Genomic DNA, 12,348 nt, shown 5'->3' with positions numbered 1-12,348 from the left:
TCAGAGGCAGCTGTAGCCGCAGGCGGCACATCTGGACCTGAGCCAGCCTCTGGCTCACAGGGGCTAGGCAGCAGGTTACTCTGGGTGGGCGGATGCTCCTCCTGTAGCATCTGGCACTGGGCCCTGTCAGAGCCCGAGGGAGCCTGCTCTGGTCCAGAGACTGCATCCGCTCAGAAGGAGGCTGTTGTAGCCACATGGGCTGGCCACTAGAGGGTGACACAATCCCATCTTCATAAACTCCATGGGGTGCGGCCGTTGTATTGCTCTGCCGGTGCAGCACCTAGCTTCGTGGGGATCCAATCTCCGGCTGGGCCCTGTCAGTCCCGTCGTGATGCAAACAATAGTCAATGCACTGAGCCAGCTGGCCACTGGGCAGATCCCACCTCGTGCAATCCCTGCTCTTCCCCTCTCTCGCTAGAATATCTGCGGGGATTGTGCCCAGGTGCAGACTGGCTCCCACACGCCCAGCGGAGTCAAAGGGGAGAAGGGCGACCAGGGTATGCCCGGTGCCCCCGGCATAGACAACTGCGCACGGGTGAGTACCCAACCACCACCTCCTGCAGCGGGTACTTGGCAATTGGGACTCAAACACAGGGGAATCTCCATGCCTCAATGGTAGCCAGGTCCCGGAGTGCATTACACCCCCGAGCACTCTCATGTCCACTGGCACAACGGCCCCACCCTGTGGATGCACAGCTCCACACACCCAGGGGCACGGCCCCGTGCACACGTGTGCACACGCGTCTCCTGTCCACACTGGCACGTATGTTCTTAAGCTCCCCCTTGCACAGATAAACATCTGTCCAATGCAGGGACATGCCCGGGTGCATAATCCCCACCTGCACCCAGTAGCCCCTTGCCTACCCCCGGCCTTGTGCAGCTCCTGATTCATGCCCCCTTGCACACCCCATTCTCCCTGGTACTGCCCATTGTGCCACCAGTGCAACATGGGCACGAAATCCAAATGGCGCTCACTGATGCCGACCCGTGGCTCGCTTGGCACTAGATCGGTGGGGGCACAAAGTCTCTGAAGGAGTGTGGCTGTTGGGGGTTGGGGTTACCCTGCACTGTGGAAACTGGGTCTGTGCTGTATGGGCCCAATCCTCCAAGGTGTCTCCCCAGTACCTAGCAGGGTCCCCCTCTAGGTGACCAGAAGATGCTGATCCCTTTTCTCCATGCCTCCACCGGGGACACTGCCAGCCTCACAGCGCCTCTTCCCCAAGCGAGGCAGGAACGTGGAGCAAACCCCAGCAGGAATAAACTGTTTGTGTCTCTTCCTCTTTCAGTGCTTCGCTCAGTTCCCCAGAGCGGAGGAGCCCCGGGTGAGTAGAGACCTGCGAACTCGGAGCTGGTCATGGGATGGGTGAGGGGGCCTGGGGAGAAGACTCTGCTCTGTTTCCTGGTGACCCGAGAACCCCGCCAGATGAATCCACACCTTGGCTGTCTAATGACAGGGCATTGGGACTGGCGGGGGCGCAGCATGGGGGACTCGCCTGCCCAGAGCACATGACGGGCAGCCACATTACTCGGACAGCGGTTCCCTGAGCACGACGAGGCTCCGGGGCAGTTTTACAGCCCGCCGGGGCAGACAGGGTTTTCGAAGGGCCAACCTCCACTCTCTGCATGTGACGGCCAGGAACACGTTGGCTTGGTTCAGCTGGGCGGCCTGCTGAGTTTCATGGCCTGGGAAGGAGGGGATTGATCAGAAGCATCTCCTGAAATGGATTTCATCTTCCCCCCCAGGGTGACCAAGCAGAAAGTGATGGTGACTGTGTTGGAGGGCCTGGGCTGCCGGGGATGCCCGGCTTACCTGGAGAGAGAGGGGATCAGGTATGTCCAGCATTAGGGTCGGCTCCACCAGATGGCGGGTTTCCAACTCTCCGGCTTTGGCCCCCTGAGAGTTTCAGTTCATGGGTGACGTTTCTAGCAATTGATTGAGATTTCCGTCCCCACAGCATGGCCCTTAGATACCCTCCCCCACCAGCATCACCTTCTTCCCGCCCCTCACCGCATCCCCCCAGGGAGAGCCTGGGGCACAGGGCAAAAACCCTCAGGCCAGAGCCAGCGCCAGCCCACTGAACTCCAGGTCCTGGAGGTGAACTCTGCTGTTCCCGATCAGTGGCAACCCGGCTCCGTTCTCTCTCTCCCTTTGCTCTGTTCTGTATTTCCCGTCTCTCAGTGACAGCAGTCGCTGGGGTCTCCACCTGCTCGTTATGTGAATTTGTGATGAGGATTGAACTGGGAAGCTCCTGACCTACAAGCATGAGCTGGCGGCTGTAGCAGACTCACAATCTCTGTGGCTCAGGCACAGAAGGGAGCTGTAATACACGCTCCTCTTTGGGCTCTGTCTTGACCTCACACACCCATTGCAATGGCCAGACATGATGCTCTGCTTTACGGCTCCTGTATCAAGCATCTAACTCTGTGCCGGTCTCTTTGCAGGGCCCACCAGGGACGAGAGGATCTCCAGGACCCCCTGGACCGACTGTGAGTAACCCTTGCAAAGAGCATACTCTGTAGACTTGGGGTTCTCCTGCTCTTTGTACGTAGGGCGGGGTGCTGCCCCTTCCTAGCCCCGTCCTGCTCTGTATGGGACAGCTGTGTGCTGTGAGCACTCTCCAGAGAAGAGTTATCTGTCGCTCCCTGTGTTGGGGCGGTGAGCCCTGGGATGACAGATCACTGCACGTTGGGGACTCGCTACAGCTCTGTGGCCCCTCCAAAAATCCCAGGCTGAAATCCTAACCCCACTGCAGTCAATGGCCAAATTCCCACTGACTTCAGCAAGCCTGGATTTCCCTCCGAGAGCCTGGGCTGGGAATGGCTGAGCGTGGCAGGAGTGGCCATGCGTTCTGCCAACCCAGCAGCGAATCCCAGGCCAGCCCTGAAGCCACGGTGAGAGGTGGAGGGGAGTAAGTGCTTCTGGACAGAGCTGCCTTCTCTAGATGGGGGCGAAGTTACCATTGACAGTAAAGGATGGGTGAGTCTCCAGAGCTGTTTCGGAAACCAGAAGAGGAGAGATCCCGCTCAGAACAAGAGTCTGAAACAAGCCAGTGTCGGAAAACCCAGCCCCTTGGCTTCTCTGCTGAGGGTCCTGTCCCCACCAGCCGCAGGTCCAGCCCTGTCAGCCTCCTGAATGTGATTTCCAAGGTGTGATCTCACTGTTTCTTCCCTTAGGGCCCTCCAGGTTTTCCTGGAACGCCTGGCGCACCCGGATTGCCTGTAAGAATCCAGCACTGCACGTGCTCTGTGCGGTCCTTTGTTGCTGATGCTTGTTTGGCTTTGTTCCCCTCCATTCCTTTCCTCCAGGCTCTGCGCCTGATCACTCAGATAGGCCCCATGCACAGCGGTACCCCGAGTCAGAGACTTCTCCAGGCCCCGGGAGGAAGAGCCTCATTTTGGTTAATCTCCTGCCCTGTCACCTCTGCATCCCTCCTACCCTCATCTCTCCTTTCCTTGCCACTCATCTCCCTCTCAGTGGGCCTGATTCTCCTCCCATTTACATGGGAGTAAATCAGAAGTAACTCCATTGAACTCAGTGGAGCCAGCTTCTCAGTCAGTGTAAATTTGGCCTTGTGGCCCAGGCAACTGGCTTGGGACTTGGGAGCCCTGCGTTCATTTCCTGGCTCTGACCCAGACCCACTGGGTGACCTTGGAATCTCTCTGGGCCTCAGTTCCCCATCTGTAAAATGGGCGTGATTCTTCCTTTCTCCTCCCCTTTGGCTGCTTCAGTTGTGAGCTCCTTGGGGCTGGGACTGTCTCTCGCTGTGTGTCTGTGCAGCACCCGGCACAGTGGGGCCTTTGATCTCTGCTGGGGCTTGAAGCTGCTTCTGCAATCCACATGAAAACCTCGTGTCACTCCAATGGAGCTGCTCTGACCCAGGGCTTATCCACACAGAGATGGTGCGTGGCAAGCGGAACCTGCTGCCACACACTAGACATTCTGGTCCAGGGCCCCATTGTGCTAAAGTCAGACTCAGTCGAGAAAAAAATTGAATCGATTCCACTTTTTTTCCCCTTTCTCTTCATTCTCTCTCTCGTCTCCTCTTCCGCCTGCCTCAGCGCCCGGCTGAGCGCACAGAATCTCTCTCAGCAAAGCCCCAATCCTGCACTCAAAACGAATGGATCCTCCTGTGCCCCACTCCCCAAACCCCTGCTGACTCCCAGTTGCCAGGCCTGGGAGATGGCGCCTGAACTGTGGTTTTTCTCACAGGACTCATCCCCCCCCCCATTCATGTCCTAATCTCATATCTGGCATCTTCCACTAATGTCACAGTAACCCCACGGTCTGTCTGTGTGATTGCTATGCAGTGTTCACGTCCTCACCGGTGTGTCCTATGAAACAGCATCACTCTCCACCACGTAGGTGCCATGTAACCGAAACTAACCCCCATCCTAGTCGCTCCTTGTTGCTTTGCCGATCCCCGCCCAGGTTCACCTGGAAACTGTAGGGACCAGTGGTGGGGCCTCCTTAGCCCCTCCCACTCCATAGCTTCACCTGTCAGTCATGCCTTGGAACGCCCAGTGAGAACTTGTGTGTTTCTCGTCTGTTTCCCGCGCGCTGGGGGTGGTGCAGCCCGTCCTGTGTTCACGCTCGTGTGCTTCACCTCGGGGCGCAGCAGGAGGGGAAAGGCGACTGGGAGCCCTTGGGTGTGAACAAGGTCCCAGGAAACGGGCAGCCGTAACTTCTGCTCATGGGCTACCAGCAGCGATGAGCCATCTGTGGGGCACGTGTCCAGCCTAGTGCCCCTGCTAGCCCCAAGTCCCCCCCTACTGAAGGGATATGCAGCACCCATCCACCATGGTCCAAAGAACCTGCTTCAGAAAGCAGGGCTGCCGAGGAGCTGCCTTCCAACGTGTCGGCCAGTCAGCGCCGGTCTATGCTGGGACGTCACGTCTGGGAGGAGCGTTTGGGGTGAGGGGCCAGGGGGGTGGGGTGGGTTTCAGAAATCACAGCATCCAAGACGGTTGCCTCTGTTCCTTTGGAGATGGGCCAGGTAAGCCCCTGTCTCCCAGCCAGGGTGTGTCTACCCAGCTATGTGCACAGACATCCCCAGTTGCTGCAAATTGACAGGTTTCTACTGAAGGCAACGGAGCTGGGCTGATCCCCACCCTGGCTGGGGATCCGACCCATTGAGCCCCCTGGACGCGATGCCTGCTAAGGAGCAGGGTGGGGCTTGTCTTCAACCTGGTTTTTTTTAGGCTCCTCTGGCCTTTGTTCCATCAGACAAATGCAGGCACTGCCCCTCGACCTACGAAGTGTCGGAGCCAGCTAGCGGGGTGGCGATATTCCGAGGCTCCCTGGAGGCGGGGCCGGCTCGGAAAAGCCAGCCCTGCGGCTAGGTGGCAGGACTAGTTTTCACAGTGGCAATAGCCCTTAGAGCCTCCAGTGGCAATGGAGGTAGTGTGATCTGAAGCGCTCGGCTCCAGGTGTGGGAGCTGTGTTCGTGTCTGGTAGCGCCATCCCACCCTCTGCTGCCCTGCCGTGCTGCGTGCAGCTGGTTGTGCCACCGGCAAGGTGGGAATGGGGTTCAGGGTGGAAATGCCCTGGCAGAACCTCATGTTTTCTCTCCAAAGGGTCTCCAGGGCGAGCGTGGACCACCTGGGCTCACCGGCGCGAAAGGGGAACTGGTGAGTGATAGACCTGGCTGCCGACTCCCCGAGCGCCAGTGGGTTTTGCTGCCCCATGGGGGAGAGGGGCTAGCGGGATGCTGGTTTCCTGCTGGAGAAACCCACCCATCACTGTATGAGGGGGAGACAACACCTCGGTTCAGAGGGGCTGCGACATGGACAGAGCTGGAACCTGAGGTCATGCCGCCCCAGGTTCTGCTGCCAGGCTCTCTGGCCAATGATCCCAGCTCTGCCCCAGAGGGACCTGCCTTGGCTGCCTGGCCCCGGCTTGGTGGCAGCAGGGGCTCGGCACATTTACCTGCCAGATCAACCCATTAGCGGGTGGTTTACATCCATGCGCACCAGGCTGGCCCAGCAGAAAGAGGCACTGGTGCATAGCACGGGGTGCAGGAGCCCAAACCTTGAGCCTGGTATGTCTGATCCCCAATGTTCTTCTCTTCAGGGCCCTCCCGGTCAACCCGGATACCCTGGTGCAATTGGCCCCCCTGGGCTGCACGTGAGTACCGTTGTGTTTAGATGGAATATTTGGGACATGGGGATTAAGGTCGCCCAGTCACTGTCAACCAGAGTTAAACACGGCTCGGGGTTTGGAACACAGAGTCCTTAGCCTGCCAGCACCTTGCCTTAAGGATACAGCAGAGGAGGAAGGCGAGTTACTTGTTCCCTTTAGCTGGAGATCGTGTTTAGAAGCACTCCCCTCTCCTGCCTCTTAGATAGCGTCAGAGCTATGAACTTTGCTCTGGGGGGAAGAGAAGTGGGAGTGCTTGGCCTTGCTGCTGCTATTAAAGCCTGAACCCGTTTCCTAGACGACAAAACAGAACACACACATGAGGGGAGAGAGAAAAACACCGAGAGAAAATCCAGCTTACGGCGCCGGTGTTGACTCTCGCTTGCAACCTCCCTGCTGGAAATCACAGGCACGTGACGCGGTCTATCAGCCACGCCGAGCCCTGGCAAGCGTGTCCCAGCATCAGGCTGTTCAGGGCATTGCTTTGAGCCGCCTCTTCTTGGTTGCAGGCTCACAGCAGTGTTGCAAAATATACAGTCTTGGCCAGCTACACCAGACACTGATTGGACAGAAGGCAAAAGGAGAGGGATAGGAAAGAGAAGGCGAGATTTTAGGTGGAGAAGGTAAAGGACATCCGGGTGGTGGGAACTTAGCACTGGTCTACACTACAGAATGACTTCGGTCACTCAAGGTGTGAATAATCTGAACCTCCTGAGCAACACAGTTCTCCCGACCCAATCGTTGGTGCAGACAGAGCTATGTCGGTGGGAGGGCTTCTCTCGTCAGCTGGGAGCATCTTCAGAAACGTTGCATTGGCGCAGCTTTGCCGATGCAAGGTTCCACCAGAGACAAACCCAAAGTCTTACACCCCCGGCTGGGTCCCTCTCTGCCCAGTCTGGTCAGGACATCTCTCAGGATTGGAGTGAAAAAGGTCCAGGGTCCCAGGAGAGGGCTGGGGGGAGAGGGAGAGCTGTGATGGTGACGTTTGCTCCCGGATCCAATTTTTCTTCCCAAAGTCTCTCTTTAAGGACCCAGAAGGGGTGGCTGGAATAGCCAGTTCCCTTGTTATTTTGTCCACCAGTTAGACCTCATTTTTGACACCAGTTTGGGTCCATTGATTTCCGGCACCACACTTGTCTTGGTTACCAGGCATGATTATAACACAGCCCTTGAGTTCTCTTTGTTTGGACCAGTTCAGTCTGTCTCGCTGTTGCACCTTTTTCCTGTCAGCATCTGTTGTTATCGGGGATTGTGTCATTTGATGCGCTTTCACTAGCTTCCTCCAGGCAAGCTCACAACAGGGTAAATTCATAGGCCCAACGGTGCTGAGAGCCGGGGGGGGGGGCTGGGCGGTACATGCAGCTGGGAGTGGAGACGCCTGGCGGAGAGGCGAGACAGCTGAGCGTGACCTGCCATGGCAAGCGGGCTGCCGTGTTGGGAAGAAGGGTACGATCAAGCAGTGCAGGGGGGAGGGACTCTGCTATGCTGAGATGGAGGGTGAGCCTGGGGGTCACGGGCCCTGGGAGTCACTAGAACTTGCCACACCCCTGCCAAGAAAGAAGCACTGGTGAGGTGCAGATTAGCAGAGGAAGGTCTCACAGGCCCACACGTTAGCCACCACCAAGATAGTTCCCCTCTTCCACCGTCAGCTACCTCCCCACCGGTTACCAGCCCCCACCCCCTGTCCCTGCAGCTGCTGTGCAAAGCTCATCTCATTCCCCCACCTTCTTCCCCAGGGCGTCAAAGGAGAACGAGGCTACTTGGGACCCCCTGGAGAGAAAGGGGAATCGGTGAGTGCCACGGACCTGACCCTGTGCCAGCTCGATGCCTCTGGGCCATTTGTCACTCGCCATTTGATGGGGGTGAAGGGAATCCATCCCCCCAGCTAGGAGAGGAGCCTGGTGGCTGGGCTTGGGGGTGCTCCTGGGTTGTATTTGCTTCCATGGGGCATCCAAGCCCATCCCCATAAAGCTACGTCTGAGAACATGCAGCAAGGAGATTGGGCAGACGCAGCCTCTTGGATTGGGGTGGGTGGGCAGCCTGCAGCCCAAGACACAATGGGCGATGTGGCCCTGTCAAGCCACAGGCTTGCACTACGTAAGTTCATCGCTCACCTCCAGCAAATACCTCCCGGGATGGGTCCCTGGCTTTCCATGGGGGGAAGCAAGGCAGCGGGAGGGGGTGGGAGCACTGGGGCCTGAATCCTGACTGGGGCATCTGGGTGCTACCCCAAGAGAAATAATCCAGGTTAATGGCGCCGACACCACGTCTCACCAGGCAGCCCCATGGCTGCACCTGCGGGAGCTCACAGGATGCAGGGTCACTGAGACCCGCCGATGGGGCCAGAGCAGAGCTGAGCCGCCCCCGGACCCCTCCGCTAAACCAGGGCTGCTGCCAGCAGGCTTGCCCGTGATGCGGTAAGTATCCCTCCCTCCCCGGGCAGCACAGCTGATTCCTGTTCCCTTGGTGTCTCCCCAGGGCCCCCCTGGTTCCGATGGCGTCCCAGGTCCTGCGGGGCCAGCGGTAAGTTCACAGCTAAGATCTGTCTGCTGAAACTGCTTTAAAGGCCCTCGTCCTGCCCCCACTGGTGCCTCTGGATCGGCACTTGGCTGACAGGCAGGGAGGGAAGAGGGTGCTCGGGCGCGTTGTGAAGGAAGAGGCCCTGGATGTGTGGTTGGGCTGGCCCCGGTTCTCCTGTCTGTCTCGGGAGTACCAGCAGCACAGAAATTTCAGCCCCTCTGCTTTGTTCTGTCTCTGCACTAGGGTCCGAGAGGAGAGCGTGGAGCTCAGGGCAACTCTGGGGAGAAAGGAGATCAGGTGAGACCCTCCTGCTTCCTCTGCCCCTTCCTCTCCCTGGAGGGAGGAATCGTTGGCCCTGTCCGCTCCAAAGCTTCTCAGAGGGAGATGGTGGCACAGCTGCCCCTGCTTTGTGGGCACTGCCCCTTGGAATAGACCGGGGCTCCGCATTCCCCACCCCTCCTCAGCCCTGTGACCAGGCTGGGGCTGAAGAAGCCCTGCCCCAAAGCAAGCAGAGGAACCCCATGAGATGACCCCAAGATGCCCAAATGGTGGCTAGGTTCCTAGGCCTGCAGCCTTGCTAAGCCACCAGGGACTGCGGTCATGCTGCTGCACGGAGCCTTGACCCCAGGGCTCCCTGCGCTAGCAGATCTCTGCTTTGGGGGAAGGCTGCAACGCAGCAGCTTGGCTGCCCACCCAGCCTGTCCAACAGCGTGCATGGTGCTGCAGGCTCTGCTGTGAAGTCAGACAGATGCTGCAAACGCTGCCCTGTGGACCCCAGATCCCACAGGGAACCAACCCCCCTACTGTGGAGGATCTCACGCTGTCCACCAAAAGAGCTGCCTCTGCTAGGGGGGCTGACTTTGGCTGGGCCCCTTGAACAAGGGTGCGCTGTAAACCAATGACTGATATTTTCCTGTATTCACAGGGCTTTCAGGGGCAACCAGGCTTCCCAGGGCCAGCCGTAAGTACACCCCGAAGGAAGTTTCAAGCACTGGGGGACTCAATACATGTTTAGCCTGGCAGAGGAGACGGAGGAGAGGAGAGGTGTTCCCTTAACAGGGGTGCACTTGCTCATGACAAGCTCAGGGAGCCGGAAAGGAGCATTATGGGGGAGCGGTATGCAAATGGCTGAACAGTGCTGGCTTTGCAGAGGCAGAGTGAGCGAGTAGGGGGATCAATGGGGATTATTTCCTGGGCATATTTTCTGAGACAATAAAGGCACCGAACTACCTTTGTCTGATTATCGGGGGATTAACTGAGGGCAGGGATTTGCAGCCAGGAATCGAGCGGGGGCGGGGAGCTTTGTTTGTACATTTGTTTTGGGATGGAGCCTTGTTAACGGAGCTGAGGACAGGCCAGGGGATGTGGCGGGGGGAGGCAGAGCAGAAGTCCAGGGACAGTCTCTTGGACCGAAGAAGTTTTCTTCTGGTTTGAATTTCAGACATCACTAGCCCCGTTCACAGCAGGAGCAGAACTACGTGAGCTACTGGCGTGTTTAGTGGCAGCTGCCAAACAGAGTTAGCAGAGACCACGCCTGGGGCTAGCCGGGCTCAGTGCAGCCCGCAGAGACGGCGCCTGGGGAGTGTGCTTGTGGCTGGCATAAGTAGGCTGCACTTGCAGAAATGGTGCAATCTGCCTTGTCTGGGCCGGACTGATGTTCCTAAAATAGCTCCCTATGGCCCCCACACTGGGGCTCTGGGAGCTGTGTACGCACCTCGTCTGTAACAGACAGCTGGGGCTGGAGGCTCTTTCTGAGTCAGTGTCCCGCCTCGCTCATTTCATTACAGACCCCGATGCAGGGCGACTTGATTAGCCCTTCAAAGATTCCAAAATCCTTGTCGTTTTAGGGGCCTCCTGGTTTCCCAGGGAAAGCCGGACCAGCCGGGCCGCCAGGGCCTGCAGCCGAGAAGGTGAGTGCTGCAAGGCGGGCAGGCTGTGGTGCTGGAAGTCCCAAGAGAGAGGGGCTTCTCTTTGCCTGCTGATTGCAGGGGATCCTTGCTTGTGGAGGTCTCTGAGCATCCACAGGCCTGAAGAGAGGTTCCTGCTGCTGACGGGGTTTGGGGCTCCGGCCTCTGCTCAGGACCAAACAGGCTGCGCTCCCACATCTGGGCTGGTTCTGCAAGTGGATCCGATCCAGGGCCAGCGCTGGGCACTAACCAGGGTCCTGTTTCTAGATCCCTTTAATGAGCCCACCACTTCCAAAAAGGCACAAGCAACTTCCCAAGGAGCTCTCGCAAGCGCCCACCTGCTCCCCGCAGCCTAGGGGAGAGAGCCCCTTTGTCATTCTCAGGGCTCTGTTGACACCTGCTGGCCACTGTGAGGAAGGGAGGCTCTCAAGAAGCCCGGAATGGCAGGGAGAATAGGCCAGTTTCCATCTGCAGCGAGCCACTTGGTTTCAGATACACAGTTTGGGTCTAGGTGGCTGAGGTCATGGGATTGTGATTTTGGCACAGCCTCAGAGACAGCTCGGCGAGAAGCTCGTGGGAACTGCAAACCCCTCCAGGGCCGGGGGGTGCAGAATGGGGATGGACGGTGTTTGGGGCAAACAGAGTCTGAGCCGAGCACTGTGCGGCAGCCGGATATGTGCTGGGAGGAGACGGGGGCCCTGCACTGCGTGATCTGGGCCCTGAACTCTTGCCAAAGGGCCACTTGGCAACTACTCCCTGCGGTGCAGACCAGAAGCAGTGCTTGGCCACATGGACCCCCCGGGAATGTTAGCTCTGCTCTCTATACACAATCTACCCCCTTTACGGCTGATTTCCAATGGTGGATCCATCATGGAAACATCCCCTGGGGCCTCGGTGATGACTGAGTATCCCGTGAGTGCTGACAGGTCCCAGCTACTTGGGGTTCAGGACCTGCCTGCCCAGCAGCACTGCTCCGTCCCCTATAGGGCCCAGGAAGGGGAGAAAGGAGAAACTGCAGCCATTTAGCACACAGGTAAAATGCAGTCCATGGAGCGTGCAAAGCTGGGGCACATCTGCAGCATGCCCGGGGCACAGCTGGCACACTCCAGGCACAGCTAGCACCTCACCCATTCCTTAGCAAGAGGCAAGTGTTCCTCCTCATGTGAACTGGCCTCGTCCAGCTGGCTAGCGCCGCTTCCAGGAGATTTGCCACTCAGCCTCCTTCACCCCTTGGATCACAGGGGGCAGGGACGTATGGAGAGGGCAAGTGGAGAAGCTGAGAGCGAAGGGAAGTCTCTGGAGTAGCCCGGCGGTGACTATGGGCATCCTCTCCCATGGCTCTCTGTACCAGTGCGTTAGCATGGCAGAGGGCAGCAGGTTCATTGCTCCCAATATGACTTTTGCAGGGCAGCGAAGGGATGCGCGGCCCCACGGGGATGCCAGGGCCAATGGGGCCTCCAGGGCCTCCTGGAATACAGGTGAGTGTTTCTCTTTCCCAGCTCAATTCCTGACTGCATGGAAGGAGTGGGGGTCTCTATGTGGGGGGAAGTGCTCAAGGGGTTCCAGGCTGTGGGGACACGGAGTGCACGGGAAAGGAGGCCTCAGGATCATGGTGGCAGGAGCTGTGAGGGACACTGGGCAGCAGCTGGGCAGTACAGACCTTTGTGAGTGTGGACAAGGAGCTCAATACAGAACAAAGACCTGGCAGGTTGGTGGGTACCAGCAGATGGGACTTGCCCATCCCTCCCCCCTCCATGAGAGATGAGAATCCAAAACTGACCCCAC

The 12,348-nt window shown here is 58.3% G+C and overlaps 1 protein-coding gene across 4 annotated transcripts in view; it reads left to right on the top strand.

The window, feature by feature from the left end:
• Positions 1-12,348, top strand: part of COL16A1 (collagen type XVI alpha 1 chain) — an 85,371-nt gene that overhangs the window by 62,346 nt on the left and 10,677 nt on the right. For 3 of the 4 annotated variants that reach the window (XM_050932403.1, XM_050932404.1, XM_050932401.1), the window contains 13 exons: positions 419-535; positions 1,287-1,322; positions 1,744-1,830; positions 2,443-2,487; positions 3,175-3,219; positions 5,575-5,628; positions 6,071-6,124; positions 7,873-7,926; positions 8,615-8,659; positions 8,900-8,953; positions 9,582-9,617; positions 10,504-10,566; positions 11,970-12,041. In XM_050932403.1, coding sequence (XP_050788360.1) covers positions 419-535; positions 1,287-1,322; positions 1,744-1,830; positions 2,443-2,487; positions 3,175-3,219; positions 5,575-5,628; positions 6,071-6,124; positions 7,873-7,926; positions 8,615-8,659; positions 8,900-8,953; positions 9,582-9,617; positions 10,504-10,566; positions 11,970-12,041 — 762 coding nt within the window. The remainder of the gene's footprint in view (positions 1-418; positions 536-1,286; positions 1,323-1,743; positions 1,831-2,442; positions 2,488-3,174; positions 3,220-5,574; positions 5,629-6,070; positions 6,125-7,872; positions 7,927-8,614; positions 8,660-8,899; positions 8,954-9,581; positions 9,618-10,503; positions 10,567-11,969; positions 12,042-12,348) is intronic. The other variant, XM_050932402.1, reaches the window with a different exon arrangement.

Source organism: Gopherus flavomarginatus, chromosome 22, assembly GCF_025201925.1.
Source record: "Gopherus flavomarginatus isolate rGopFla2 chromosome 22, rGopFla2.mat.asm, whole genome shotgun sequence".
In the NCBI taxonomy this organism is placed as follows: domain Eukaryota; kingdom Metazoa; phylum Chordata; order Testudines; family Testudinidae; genus Gopherus; species Gopherus flavomarginatus.
This window is presented reverse-complemented; position numbering and strand designations above follow the sequence as displayed.